The sequence below is a fragment of the Channa argus genome, chromosome 16 (assembly GCF_033026475.1).
Source record: "Channa argus isolate prfri chromosome 16, Channa argus male v1.0, whole genome shotgun sequence".
Classification (NCBI taxonomy): domain Eukaryota; kingdom Metazoa; phylum Chordata; class Actinopteri; order Anabantiformes; family Channidae; genus Channa; species Channa argus.
Genome location: NC_090212.1, coordinates 2,079,356 through 2,095,008, shown reverse-complemented (window position 1 = coordinate 2,095,008; position 15,653 = coordinate 2,079,356). Strand labels below are relative to the sequence as shown.

General features: G+C 40.8%; 1 protein-coding gene across 13 annotated transcripts in view; it reads left to right on the top strand.

The window, feature by feature from the left end:
* Nucleotides 1–2,321: 2,321 nt before the first annotated feature.
* The window catches only part of nrxn3a (neurexin 3a), a 165,626-nt gene continuing 152,294 nt past the window's right edge, over nt 2,322–15,653 (top strand). For 9 of the 13 annotated variants that reach the window (XM_067478960.1, XM_067478961.1, XM_067478965.1 and 6 more), the window contains exons 1-2: nt 2,323–2,650; nt 11,378–12,510. In XM_067478960.1, the coding sequence (XP_067335061.1) occupies nt 11,826–12,510 (685 nt within the window). In that variant the 5' untranslated portion in view covers nt 2,323–2,650; nt 11,378–11,825. Of the gene's footprint in view, nt 2,651–11,377; nt 12,511–15,653 lie in introns of all 13 variants that reach the window. The other 4 variants (XM_067478964.1, XM_067478974.1, XM_067478963.1 and 1 more) reach the window with 2 other exon arrangements.

Here is a 15,653-nt window from a genome sequence, read left to right as displayed (position 1 = left end):
GACGGATAGCCTTCACTTTAACAGAGTGATGAATGCAGAAGTGTTACTCTAATATCTGCTAGCAGCTACGACAACACTACACTCTGCCGCTGGTGTGTGGTGCACAAAGCCGATGAACCATTGAACCGTCTTTGTGCTCTAAGTCCTCTTTTCTCTCCTGAACCTCCTCTGTTAGAATACCTTGAACACTGTCAGCCCTGATCTTAGCCTCTCTTATCTATTTTCTGTCCAGACTGCCATACAAAACAAATGGATGTTCCTGTCATCATATTATCTCAAGGAAATTTCCTTTGAAAGAATCTAATCTTTATTTTGAAGAGAGTAAAGCACCAGACTCTGCAGTTTGAGCTTTGAAGGTTTTCTCTGCGGATGATCCTAGAATTCTTTTTGTGTGTGTGTGTGTGTGTGTAGACAAAGTTTAGTTGGACTGAATTTATTCTCAGAATGTGTACAATGAGCATCTGTGCACGTGGCAGAGAAGGCAAGTGTCTGTGTGAAGTGGAATCATCAAATTGATACACCCTGCAAATGTCTAACCTGAGTTAAAGTTTGAAAACTCCTACCAGTCCAAAGGATTGTGGGCAGTGGGTAGAGAGGGATATTAAAGACATGTTTTCTTCACCTATTGCAAACTGGTACGAATAGGTTTAACATAACCTTTCATTCAAAAACAATGCAAAAAAAAAAAACCCAACCTAACAAAACAATGACTTTAAGTAGTTATGTACTGTGTGTTGGCCCTAACTAGTTGGCCTGAAGGACAGGACACATTATTTACCTTGTTCAAGCCTTTACTTACCACATGGTTGAGGTAGATAGAGTGCAAACCACAGTGACTGATAACAGGTCTGGAGGTTAGTGCTAATTCAACGCCATCAGATGCTGCAGCCTTTGCACTTTGTTGTGCCACTGCTAAGATTTCCGGAACCAAAATGCTTAGAGTTTCTCAAGGTCCTAGGCTCAAAATCTAAAATGGGATATTCATGGGTAGAGTTACTTTGAACTATTTCCCAAAATTTAAATGATTATTAATATACATAAACACATATAATATAATATAATATGAAATCATTATAGAACATTCAAATCATTCATGTTGTGTACCTTACAGTGCTGACTTTATTCAAATGTTTAGGTGCTAAGGAAACTGAGGCAAAATGGCCTTGCATACTGCTGGGAGGGGCAACTTTGGTTGATTTAGGAAAAGGGTTGGGGTTTGGCCCACCGGAGCCCCCCACTCTGCACATTCCTGCAGAAGAAAGAAGTAAAAATAATAACATAACATACTTGGATGCATAAATCCCAAATGAAATCCTGCAGCTGGGAGCTATTTAAAAAAGTCATTGCCTTACACTTTTACCATAGGATCTTATGGGCAGCTCTCCTGCAGGTCTCAGTGAGCCTCCAGATTACCAGCACAAATACAGGAACCATTTACTGTAGTTCTACAGCAGTGTGGTTTTCTTGTCCTCAGTTTATGCCTCTACTTTAACCCTGTATCCATCATTTCATTTTTTTGTAACTGTTATACTGTTTTTACTAGTTATGCATAGGCTTTTGTTTCTGAAATAACAGTTATGAACTGACAGTTTGGGCATCAGCAGCCTTTTATTTATATCTTAGTTCTAAACACAGCATTAGAGTTATTAGTATATATTATTACTTACATTTTGTTCTCCTTTTAATCATATTTCTTTCACTATTTCTTTTAGACTATATTTGTTTATAGCTTTAAATGTTTTTTATATGTATATTTGAAGATAAGAGAGTTGGAGTACATTCTTATCTCATTTCAACTTGTAAGAGTCAAGAATTTTAGTAACAACAATAATTATTATTATTATTAATAATAATAATAATAATAATAATAATAATAATAATAATAATAACACCGTCATTATTATTATTATTATTATTATTATTATTATTATTATTATTATTAAAACGTAATCACACTAAATCACAGGAGCTACCAGCTAATTGTAGATGAGCATCAAAGGGATGTGAAGGTTGCTGAAGTTTTTACTTATTGTTTATTGTCTTGTACTAATAGACGCAGACTTGTCTCTAAGGGAATTTTGCTACTTATTGTTATATTAATATTAACACATCAGTGTTCTGCATTTGTGACCACAGCTGCCGATGTCACATTTGGACTCTCGGTCAGTCTGTGACAAACGATTGGAGCCGAACTATCAAACCCAGCGAGTCGCATGCGCAAATCATGTAACAGGAGCCTTAAGTGCACTGAAGCGCACACGCGACCATGTGTGTGCGCGTTTGTCGCCCGGCTCACGAGCCTGTGCGCCTTTAAATGGCGTGTGCTGGCGCTGAGTAGAAGGCGGACCCGAGTGGCGCGCGTGTGCGCGTCTGAGTGTGCGTGCGCCTCTTGCCTGCAGCCGCTGCACGTCGCACCGAGCTGACAGCGGCTGTTGTGCGCATGATGCAGCGTGGTCGACGCACCTGTGAGGAACGATAAACCCAGCCCGGTACCGCCTGGTGCTCGCCGCCCCACCGCTCCGCACCAGCACCGCCAGCAGCGGCTTCACGGCTGCTTTAAAGAGAATCCTGGATTTAAAAAACTACGGCTCTGTGGAGTTTAAAGCTGGATTTTGGCAGGTGGATATTCTTAGTGGGGTGTTTAACTAAGGTCAGTAGCGTCGTCTTTTTACTCCAACCTGTTCGTTTTGCTTGTGTGACTAGAAAAAATCTTCAGAATTTGATGCTGTGAGACAGAAACAGGGGCAGATTCTGGAGGAAATACGAGGCAGGAAAGGCTCGAGTTTCCCCTGCCTGGTGGACAGGTATGGCTCAGAAATGTCCACTTTTCCAGGACTTTTTCCAGTTTGCGCGCACGGGAACGGGGAATGTGGCGACAGGAGGAGACAGGTGTGAGTCTCCTTGAAGGAACAGCGGCGTTTGTGGGATAAAAGGGGGATTTTTAAAATGTGTTATTTATGTTTTGCCATGTTGGCCTCTAAATTTCCCCGGTGGAACAGACACCGTGACGGGCGGGTATAGTATTACACACGTCCTCTCTCCTCTCTCCTCTGAGGCGATGTGTACTATATTAGTTATCTATTCAATTTAGATTATATTTTTGTCAAAATGCTCGTGCTGCTTTTCAAGCTCTCTTGTGTATCAAATAAAAACACCCTTAGCGTCTCACAAATGAGCTTTACACTGCATCCTGCAGGTTTTCTTTCGCCTTGTTTTTTTGGATGATGAATAAATAAGTAATGGGAACACCAGGTGTCCTGTGTCCACGCATTGTTCTGCTCTGCGGCTTCATGTTAAAATGTCAAACAAATGCAGCCCGAGTCGGCGCGCACACCCATGTCCGCCCAACAGACGCGGCTAATGCGCCGCTGAAATACAAATGCATTTATTATTAGTATTATGTGATTAGAGTTTTTATTATGACCTGCAATTTGATACATGACCTTCGTTTGTACGGAGATGGACAGACCTCAGCAGCTCGCAGCATCCGCTCTCTCTCCATGCAATAAGCATCACATTCCTGCATTGTCCGTCTTCCTGTCCGTCTGTCTTCCAAATCCAGCTTCTGCCCGGTGTTACCAACACACACGTATTGGTCTAATTAAACGGAAGTCATCGCATTTTTAAAAAAAGGAGGCTCCGTTTAAAAAAAAAAAAAAAAAAAGACCCTAAATTTGAACGTTCCATTCTCAAATTCCAGCTAAATATTGACATAAATGAAACGAATCGGTGAATTCCTTTACTGTAAAACATGACGTTAGTCTGATTAATTGCAGGGAAAATAGGACTTCAGTGAAAGGATGATTATGATGATGTGGATTATTTAGCTTCCCCTGAGAATCAAATGGCGTCCGCGGGGACAGCAGGGAGGTTTGCTGAATTTTGACTGCCCTGCTCCCAATAAACTGCACGTGAGCTTACAGATTTTTTTCCCTCATCATTTTTTCCCTTCATCAGTCCACGGCGTTCTGGGCCTGCTGTGACGATCCGACTCAAATCTATTTAATCGCCGGGATTTTTTTTTTTGTTGTTGAATAATTGAAATGAGCTGCAATTGTTTGGCACAATTTGCCATTTACACTGCAGCGAATGCAGCATGTCCTATTTATAAAGCAGAAACTTGGCAAATTTCACTGCAGAAAATGCGAGGCCCTATGCAGTGCGCCATAGAAATCTACTTCCTGCTGCAAAGAGAGGCAGTAAGGTGACCAGGCCTCAATCTGGTCTATTTATTCTGATTTAATTTCTCTCCAAAATGATCAGCAGCTCCAGTTATACAGAGTGGGAATCCACAAAGGCGAGAGGATGACTATTAAGATTCTCTTCCTGGCTGCAGCACACATTTCGATGTGTCGGATTTGAAGAGTTAATAGGATTAGATGATTCTTGTGCATTTATGCAGGGGGAATTCCTAATCAGGCTTCTTTGAAAACGGGCTTCAGAATGGGCGTGACCCAGCCAGAGAATGCGTCTGTGCACCCTGCGAAAGGCCCAAAGGTGCTTCTTCACCTGCACACTCATCTCCAGCGTCCAACTTTTCCGTTTTATGTCGAGAAAAAAAAAATAAATCTGTCTTTTTCGATTTATAGTCTCCTTTGAAAATCTTTTTGCTTTAATGGTCAATCAAAATGTAGAACCAACGTGGCTTTATTGATAATCACTGTAAAACTTGTGATCACTATAAATAATTTACTTAGCTTTGATTTTCTTGATATTTATACAGATATTTATTATATTTTTTTAGAGAAATTTTTCTTTGTTCGCGCTGCGTATTTTCTGCATAAAAACATCTCGACTGAATTCTTTACCTCGCTTATTTAAAAACCCGCTTATTAAGGTTGGGTTAGGGGGGTTGTTGGGAGTAGGACGTAGGCTGTTTTGGGTAATTTGTCCGTCCTGCTTTTTTTTCTGGTTCCTTAACTGCGCTGACAAATCAAGCGCAAAAAGCCAAGGGCTCTCAAGGTAACACTAATCCCTCTGGGCGGGGAGAGTCAGATATTACGCAGAGTTTTTTGGAGAATGGATGTTTCGTAAATGTGATAGTTTTTCAGTGTATCAAACATTTTTTTCCCGTTTTCTTATTAGTTTTTTGCAGATGCACCAGTGTGGCATTGTTGGGCTATAATTCTGATCTATTTCGTATCTTCCTAATTTACCGCGTTAAAATATATATGACATAAAAATACTTAAGAACACGATGCGCCTTTTGTTATAATTATAATATAATTCATACAGGCTTAAACATACACAAACGTGTAGTGTCCCAAACCTTTTAATTTTTGTTTTTTGAAGATTGTCAGTTATAATAAAATACATAATACATCGAAAACGGATCAATTATCATGGGGAAACAATAAGTGCCTCCAAAATAGAAGGAGTGTGATGTTACATAAACTGCTGGTGGTTGGAAAGGAAAAGGAAAAATGTTTGTGGGTGTGTTCACTAGTGGAGTGTGTGTGTGTGTGTGTGTGTGTGAGTGTGCGCAGCTGATGGAGAGGCCCAGGTTTTGGCCGTTTGTCTGCAAGCGAATATTCTGTGTGTCTGCAGTCATTTGTGCATGTGTGGTGTGTCTGCACCATGCATTTCTACGTGGTGTTTGTGTGTGTGTGTGTGTGCAGGCGTTATAGTGGGGTGCTGGTTGCTCTCTAACTGGGTGATGTAATGCCGTGAAGGGTGCTGCAGCAGAACCACAGAGCCCAGAGAAGGCGTGTCCTGCCTGCAGAGTAGCTGGATAACAACACGGTGCCCACGCTAGTACCCGCCGCCAAAATACCCCCCCCCCCCCCCCCCCCCCATACACACCCTCCATCCTACACTTCTACTCATCTTTCCAATATACCGATACAAATGCCTTCCATTTGTCTCATTTTGTATTTGTCTGACATGAGCAGCAGAGAATATAGACAGGAAATCAGGATAAATACAAAACGGATTGTCATTAATTATTGCGCAAAGAAATCAAATTTTAGTTCCTCTATTTTTTAATTTTACTTAAGGATTTGTGAAATCAGTTTCATTATTTAAATTTAAAAATTAGCTTCTACTGTATTGCTTTGTGTCCACTGCTCAGTGAGGACATCACCCAAAGTGGGATTGTGGATGTTTTGACAATGTTAAAAGATTGTAAGTTTTTATTTAACCGAGACAACAAGTATTACATAACTGCTTGCATTGTGCAAAATCCATTTTACTTTTTGATCATGATTCTGTTTTGCAGCAAGTGCATGGTGCTGGTAATTTTGCCTTAATTAAAGACACATTTTCATATTGAAAGGACAACACACAGAGATTTGACCATATTGTAAAATGCATCCCTTTAATATCTCTGGTTGCATGAGATAAGGGCATTGGAGAGATTGTTGCAAATCAGTGAACAGGAGTCGTTGATGACAGTGATGGATTTTATGATAGCATCAGTGTGATGATGTACCGTTTAATATAAAGCTGAAATTCATGTCTGTCACATCTCATAGAGAAACAAAGTAAGCAGACAAATACCTTGAGAAATACACGGATGTGACGCAAAATGAAACACTATACAACGGTAGAGAATGTTAGTCATCTCTACGTTCTCTCGATAATACGGATACAAGCCTAAATTGCTCAGTCAGTGGTGTTCTGTGGCTATCTTGAAGTGTGTGTATTTGCAACGTGATAAAGACAAAGGAGGAAGAGAGTAACATCGGGGTGTTTCGTGAGATGCATGAGTGGGAGTGGATGAGGTGGAACATCCCTCCTTCTGTCTCTGTTGCTCCCTCTCTTTCTGTTTCCACTCATCTTTCCTTCTGCTGCTGCCTCCTCCTCCACCTCCTCCTCCTCATCGCCTCAGCTGTCAGGCTGCACGTCTTGGTCAAATGATTTCAGAGCGTACCACTGCAGCAGTGAAGACAGGAAAAAGAAAATGGCACCTCTCAGAATCTGCTGTGAGACATAAACGACGGCGTCTTTGTTGGTGCGTAGTCTGGAGGCCTCACGTTGAGCGATAGCAGCAGATCAGAAAAATTGTAGCCCTTCCTTTGAGATATTATCGTCAAGTTGTGGAGGACATTTTGTCACTGCAACTGGACGGCGTTACTGTGTGTGTGTGTGTGTGTGGAGAGCGTGTGTTCAGGGCACCTGCTGTAAAATTACTGGCAAGTGGCATCCATTTAAACACGAGGGGCCTACCGGTGGGCTGCTTTTATTTGCATTTACACACACATACACACCACTCTCCATCCCAGTCCATGTTGTTGTTAATGAGATCCAGAGTGCCGCTGCCTTTTGTCAGTGTGTGTATGTGGACTCATCCCTGTGGGGTTTGTCAAAGAAGCCTTTCACTGAGAACAATGATCCATGCCGTTTAGCCTTTTAACCCCTAATGCTCACCACACTGTAACAAAAGGAACACACAAACACGCACACAGACACACAAAGGCAAACTGGAAGTGATGCTGGAACAAGTCTACATTTGTAAAAACTAGTATACAGTGTTTATAGTGTGTGTGCAGAGTAGATCCATATGTATCTGTAAAGACAGTGCTGCATCAGGGAAACACAACAATAGCTCCAAAATTAAGACAAAATGCACAACTATCTTTTGTAAGTGTTTTAAATATTTCAAAGGTGGAAAGGTCAGCGGGGCTAACATTTGGCCAATGTTAAAATTTCTTTGACTGATCCTTCAGAAAACAGATATTTTGTATCATCTTTCAGCACCACAGACTATATAGATGCAAATAAATAAATAAATAAATAAATACAAATTACCCAAATAAAGTGCATTTAAATGCAAAATTAAACATTTTCAAAAAAACTATTAATAATAATAAAGTGAAAATGTTAGTATATTACCAACAAGTTAGAAGAGTGTCAAAAACTGCCATTGATCAATAATAAATTAGGTGAAACTAAATTGATTAAATATGCCTAAATATGTATTATAATGATAAACATAATCCTGATGCAGTATGTCTGTAATGTCAGAGCTGGATAGCATTGATTGGCTGATATGGCTCCTTCAATAGGAAACAGATAACCAGCTCAGTATGTATGGATCCTGCATGGGACGATGGTTCTGCTGAAGCTTGATAACGGCTCACAATAAAGACAAATACAAGTCAGGGTTCGAAATGTTTGATGGTGGAGGAAATAAATTAAGCTTTAAAATAATTAGAGGTACATGTAAATGGTCCACACTTATATAGCAGTTATAGTGCTTCAAACTGCTTCTTATTCACACACTGATGGGGGAGCTGCTATGCAGCTGGCCAACACTCTCCAGATCAACTAAGTTGGGGTTCAGTGTCTTGCTCAAGGACACTTTGACATGTGACCAGAAGAGCCGGGGATTGAACCAACAACTGCGAGATTGGTGGACGACCGCTCTACCTTCCTGCGCCACAGTCGCCCATGTAACAACTATACTCTGTAAGGTGAAAAAATACAGGTTCTTGTTTCCTTTAGGAGTTATGATTTAAAATTGCTGATTTATCTTTGACTGAAACTAACCTGTGTAAATCAGGGTGTAACCAGGGACTAAAAATGACAATAATTTAAAAAAATCGAAAACAGTTTGCATTACAACAAAGATTGGTTAACATTTATCAAATTTAAAATGCTTTAAATTATTAATTGAAACATGCAATCAGAAACGTTTGCTGTCTGCACTGTGCATTCTGATTCTAGTTTGAAAGATCCTGGTTTAATGACGTCATGATTTTGATTGATGATGCAGCATGCAAGAGAAATATTGCATAAAGAGTGGCTGTTATCATTTTTATCAGCTGTTTAAAAGCACCTGCACACGCAGAGTTTTAAGTTTACTTGTTGGTAAACTCACGTTTGAGTGGCACAACGGTTTAATATAAAGTCATTATAGCATTTAGCCAGTGCTTGTCTGTCATTCAAGTTCTAATTTTATGTTCTGTTGTATGTTCCCATTGAAAATCTGTTTATGTGTATAAATAACAATCTTTTTGAATTTTTGAGCAAAATGTGGACAATATATCTTGAATGATTCAGTGAAGCGTGATATTTACCTTTCCGTGCCTATAGGGGCCCATTTTCTCATAATCCGTCCATGTCGGTAACAGCAGCTTTGATAAACATCACTGCAAATGTGAACACGGTGGCACATGGAGCTGCATTTAGAAAGGCCACGTACTGTTTGCATAGAAGTTTGTCCACTGGTGGGTCACAAAAAAACAGACGTCCCCATGGAGACCAACCTGGCAGTAACTACAATCCCAACACAGGCACCAAAAGCAACAATGAATTGCTTATATAATGACATATAATGTCTGTCAGTCTGCAACTACTGTGACTTATTCAGCTGTGCTACAGACTTTCGATATTCTCCAATATTTAGCTCTAACTTTTACAGCGGGCTCAACCTTATCTGTGCAAGATCTCAGGCACAATTATAAACCCAGAACAGTTGGATCTGCTTAAGTATTTAAAATTCGGCTTGGGTGTGTGTTTCAAGTGGTATGCAGTGGAACAGCACGAATGCTATAGTTCATGAATAGATGGCATGAATAGATACCCGAATGGATTCTGCTAAATGCTATCAACCTGCTTGGAACAGCACCCCCACAGACTTTTGACCTGAACATTCATGGAAATCTGTAGGGAGATCTTAAACAAGCTATGTGTGCAAAAAAAAGACTAAATTTTCAAACAGAAAATCCCTTAATCCTACACAGATTGGCTACAAAAAGAATATCCAACCTTTGATATCTGCAAAAGAGATGTTCAAAAGTACAGACAGAAGGTCTTGATACACTTTCTTACCAGCAAGCACTGGCATTAATGTTTACATGGTTGGACACTTACGGGATTTAATTTGTGCCCACTAGGGGGCAAAAAACAGAATATGACATTTGTGAATTTCTGCTTTTGTACAACATAAACAGGAACCACGATACTTGAAGATGTTCTGGTACTATGTTGGAATCATAATAGAGAAAATGGCAATGACAAGTGCCTCAGGTTCTTAAAGGTTGCAGATAAATGATCTCACTGTAGGCAATGTGAGCGTTTCTCTTAAAAACCAAAATTGTTCTGCTGTTGCAACAAGTCCTCCGACCTAATTGACCATGAGCATAGTTTCTGTACCGTCTAATACAACCTACAGACACGTTTGCTAAAAAGAAGAATACTATGGTATCAGGTGTCTAGTGAAATTGCAGTTCTTTGGCTCCAGGGGCCAAAGTGGAGGCTGCGGACTTATCAGCAACAGCACTTCTCAACCTAAAACCTCAAAATCAAAATTGCTGGATTGTAACTGTATTGGGTTTTAGGCAAAAAGACACATGGTTTAGGTTTGGACACTAATATGAATATGGTTAGGTTGAGTAAGAATGTTGCGCTTTGGCTTAAAATCTCATTTGTAGTGTAGCATCAGGTAACGAACCTTACGGTACATTACAAAAGTCATGTCCCTGTGGTTACAATATTAACCAGAATGTTTTTTCACAGTGAACTCTGGTCTCTTTTGGCAAGGATCTTTGCTTTGTTAAGAGGTGACCAATTTATGTTGCATAAAACTATGTAGTGACGGTAAATGGCACACGGATGTTAACAATGAAAACTGTGTGACTTTGCAGACTGATCATTAACATCTACTTTACCGTTTAAATACATATAATTTTAGGAAACTTTGGTTTGACTGAGACTTTTGACTATTCTGTTAGAAAGTAGATTTTCTATAAACTGTTTGTAAATCTTAATACTAGCATGTATATGTCATTGGTATCTATTTGTGGTTCCCTCTGCCTCTTAGTTTTCTAAAGGATTCGTCAGAAAGCTGATGGCTGGTCATCAGATAAAGGCAGTGTGGCTGACTGATAGTCATGCGTTGCCATCACAATAATGAGACTAATTTACCCAGCAGATGACTGATAACTCCAGACAACCTTTGTGAAGGAGGGAAAAATGCAGCAATATCACACAGTCACTTTTAATGAGGATTGGTGACTGCAGTACAGTATGTTAGCTGTGAAAAATCCACTAAGACAAAGTCAAACTCTGATACAAGTCGAATCTGGTGTCCAAGGGACAAGGGCAAAAAAAAAAAAAAAGAAAATCTAAAAAGGAGCCTCATATCAGCAGAAAACAAGGATGCACGATTGTGTCCACTCTATTAGAGGGTCTCCTTTTGAGGAACTTTATTGCATTTGTTCTACTGTGGGGGCTCCTTGTTGAGAACTTTGATGTTTGATGATTGGAGAAGTGACTCGTATGGGCAGTTAGGATTGAAGTCTTGGGAATCCTAAATGCAGGGTTTGCTGTTATACAGTCAGGTTTAGAAACTGCAATGTGATCGACATCAGCCCAGATGATGTTTTTTGGTGCCAGATGTGAGTAATATTTGTCTCTCTTTTTTTTTTGACAGTGATGGAACTGAGAGAGGCCAGTGAATCCTGTGTCAGCTCCATTTCCCAGTGGACAACATGAAGGAGGAAATTCCACTCACCACTATCCAGAAGGAGATTCCATTAGACCTTTCACCATGATTCTTGACAGGATCTGTTCTGTAGAATAAAACAACGCATTGGTCGTCTTATTTACCCTCAGGAGGAAAACAGCTATTCCTCCACGTGGCCACTGCCCAGCAGCTATTGGTCCATTTACTAATGTGACTGACCTTAAGACTGTTAACCAACAAGACTGTTCTCCTGCTACTGCCCTTTCCCTTTAAAAAAATATTTTTATAACAGATATTTATTTAAATTTATCTCCTCACAATCTGTGGATCGCTAAAATTGAGTCTAACGCCCTTAAGATTAATTGATTTGAATCCCCCTCAGACACCTTCCTGGATTAATACAATCTTTGCAGCTATGGATTTTTTAAGTTTGACTCTCAGGCTCCAATTGTTCCTCAGCACATGTCTGGGATTGGAGTTTTTAGGCACACAAGGTCAGTGGGCACGCTACCTCCGCTGGGACGCCAGCACCCGCGGCGACCTCAGCTTCCAGTTCAAGACAGAGGCCTCAGTGGCGCTGCTGCTGTATTTTGATGATGGAGGCTACTGTGACTTTCTGCAGCTGTCTGTGGTGGAGGGTCGGCTGCAGCTACGATTCAGTATCGACTGTGCCGAGACCACAATAGTGTCTGACAGGCGGGTGGACGATGGCAGCTGGCACTTTGCCACTGTGAGCAGGTACAACCTGCGCACCGTGCTTGTACTGGACGGCCAGGCAAAAGCAGACGAGGTCCGGCCTCAGCGTCAGTTCATGAAAATAGTCAGCGACCTGTTCCTGGGTGGAGTGCCTCAGGATATCCGCAATGGTGCCCTCACACTGCCTACAGTGAGAAACATGCAGCCCTTCAAGGGCACAATCACAGACCTCAAATATGGCAACTCACAGCCTCTGTTCCTGGGAAGCCTTAAAGTGCCCCTGGAGTCAGAAGGGTGGTGCACCGTGAACCCGTGTGAGAACAGTGGTACATGCTCGGTGGTGGATGGTGAACCAGTCTGCGACTGCTCCAAAACAGAATACAAGGGCCGCTTCTGCAGTGAAGGTAACACACACCTTTCAAGACTATGACACCCAGAGCGACACTTGCATGAGTCCAACTGTGAGACACTTATTCACTTCAACTGTGAATTGATCTATTTACTCTGATTTGTCTGAATTTTTATTTACTGCTTTTGATGACTGAGGCTACTGCTGTTCCTGGAGGCCCGATTTGGTTATGGACCAAAGGTAGAATTATTGGAAATGACAAAGTCATCCAAAAAACTCCGGAGTGTTTTGTCACTGCTCTTTCACACTTGGAAAGCTGCATCAATCCAGCATAGAAAAAAGCATATTTTTCATTATGCTGCTGTTCGTCCCTTGTGCACATTTCCAGCAATGTTAAGACATTTCAGTACTTCACTTAACTTTGCTTTTTATCTCTCTAGTCTAAGGATTGTTTCTGCTATTACACCTGGTATCACGGGCGCTGAGCCAGTTTGACTTTGTAGGCTTCCTTGGCTCTCATAGTGATTGTTATTATCCCCGTGTGTGCGTGCATGTGTGTGTCTGAGCTGTAAAATCAGAAAGCTAATCTAAGCACGGTTAGCCAGTGAGGCTCAGGTTAATGGCATCGGTCCTGCAGGCAGTGATAAGGACGCCTATAGAGAGAATGGGGCCTCCTGAGCCCCTTTTTCTTCACCCAATCACAAGATGGCAGGTGTTTTATATCCCGTCCTTTTGTTGCTGCGAATTTTGCCAGAGCCGTGTTTCAATACCCACAGCAAAACTGATTTCTATTAAAAGAAAGCCCTTTTCCCACCCTCCCATCCCCCCCACATGTTCCATCCCTGCAGAGCAAATAAAAGACACTTTCACTAGCTTAATGTAGAAACTTGGATTTCCTGTGATTTGATAAACCTTAAGCAGAGGCCACTCTGTGATAATGCCCTTTTTTGTTGTGGTAATTGGTGAACATTCAGTCGGCAAGTGAAATGGATCCAGGCACCTCTGCTTCTTTTTTCCCTAAGCTCTGAAAAAAAAAAAAAAAAAACTCATGTCATGTACTTAATTATTCACAATCAATACACATTCTTCACTCTCACCGAAGCAGCAGTTTCCAGCAGCAGAGGAATACACAAGACTCAGACTCCCCATAAGATAATCAATACCATTTAAATGATAGAGTCACTGAACTCTTTTTCTATTCTATTTAATTGATTCGGATCACAACTGCTTTGGTTTAATATATTAGTTTGCTATTTTTTCCTCTATCTGTAACTTTCCAGTGCTCCTCTCAACCTGTCCCAAATGTGGAATTTGCATCCCATTTGGAATGTTGCCAAATCCCGGGTACACAGACAAAAGGACAGGGAATCTGGAATTTAAAGATTAGGTTATTTTTATCGATTTCTACCAGTGTTTGAAATGAAGGCGAGGATTAGGTGGAGGGAGATGCTGGTGTCTGATGGTGGTGTTTTTTTCCTTTTCCCTATGTCATGACCGTGGCTGAGATCGGTCGGTTTCTCTCGAGCTGATTGAGTGAATGGTATTTAACTGACTCAGGTAAACTCTGCAGGTAGAAATACTTCCGTGGTTGTCTTTCGGTGCAGACACATGAGAGCAGTAGAATACCAGCTGGTGGGCAAAGAATTAAAGGAAATCTGCAAGCTCAGCATGTGCCTTGTCACGACATCAAGGATTTGGTGCCCAAGTTCCGGTTGTTGGCTATTGACTGGAACTGAGAGGAGGACCAACACCTCCTCTATTCTGACTATATGAGGCAGTTCTATTTTTATTGTTAAAATTGTTCATCCACTCACATCTACTCCTCAACGTATTGTATTTGATCCAGTCTGCTGTCTTTGCCAATGTCAGTGTCACTATTGGTGCTTCGAATTGGATCTTTAGAGCTGATATTTTCACCATGGCCTGTGAGGGTAGAATTCAGCTGTATTCAGCGGTAAAATTTGTATTGTTTTGTTCTGGTTAGGCCCCAGAACATCATGGATATTATTTAACGTTTGACTCTTGTGTGTGTTAGTGTAAAATATCTCAAAATAAGGCCTTTATCCACGTCTTTGTAATGATATGTCTTTCTGGCGTGGCAGTTACACGGTATTAATGAAATATTATTATATTATAATATTATAGATCTGAGTAAAAATCCAAAATCGTAAAACAGTTGGGTTGTGTAAAATGTAAATATAAAGAGAATTTAAGAATTTTAAAATAATTTGAAACCATTTTTTTCATTTTAAATAGAACAAAGACCAGATCAAATGTTGAAACTGAGAAATTTGATTGTGGGTTGCTGGGTTGCATTGACCCTACTTATAACAACAGTTCGTATGGGAGCTGAGGAGACCAACTGCTTTAATTTTGAAAGCAGAATTCATGCAGTGATATAACATTACAGAATCACGTGTCTTTTTAATGCAGTGTGCCATTTTTCCTGATTCTCCGAATTTTTCAACGATATAATGAAGCCTAAATGATGAGAGTTGCTTACTTCTGCTCAGCTCGATTTATTCTAGCGACCATGAATATCCACAAACACTGTTACACAGGAGTTTTCTATGTTCTATGACACAAGCTCTGCAACTATTTTGGACATATTTAGATGTGAAGTATTTGAATGCAGTCATTCCTGGTACTGGTATTTCATATATTAAATATAGACATAAAAAAGTTTGGCTAATTATCCTCCCTCTGCTTCTCCTGACTCCCTCATCCTCTCAGTTTGTTCTCTAAAAGACACACACACACACACACACACACACACACCACCTCACCACCCTCCAGGCCCTCAGCACTGTGATGTGTGACTCAGTGAGGCATCGATGCGAAGGCACTGGTGACCCTTGTAGGCTGATAGGCCGTTTTTCTCAATCTTGATTTACAGCCTCCACATTGGGATCCATTCCCAGTGTTGATTTATGTCTGGTTCCCCCCTCTCTTGCCTGGCTGCCTCCTGCGAGGCAGTGATAGGTGAGTGGAAGCAGGCAGCTCAAGCAGCTTTGAGAGAATTTGAATTGTTGATTGTTAAGGGATAAATGACACACTTAATGAGGCTGGCTAAGGAGGATTGGCAGCTTTTTGAATACATCAGGAAAAAGAATATGACGTTGCTGAATGTCAGGAAAACATAAATTATGACCATGCTCACAGATACAGAGCAACCGATTCTTTTTCAGACACAAAAAA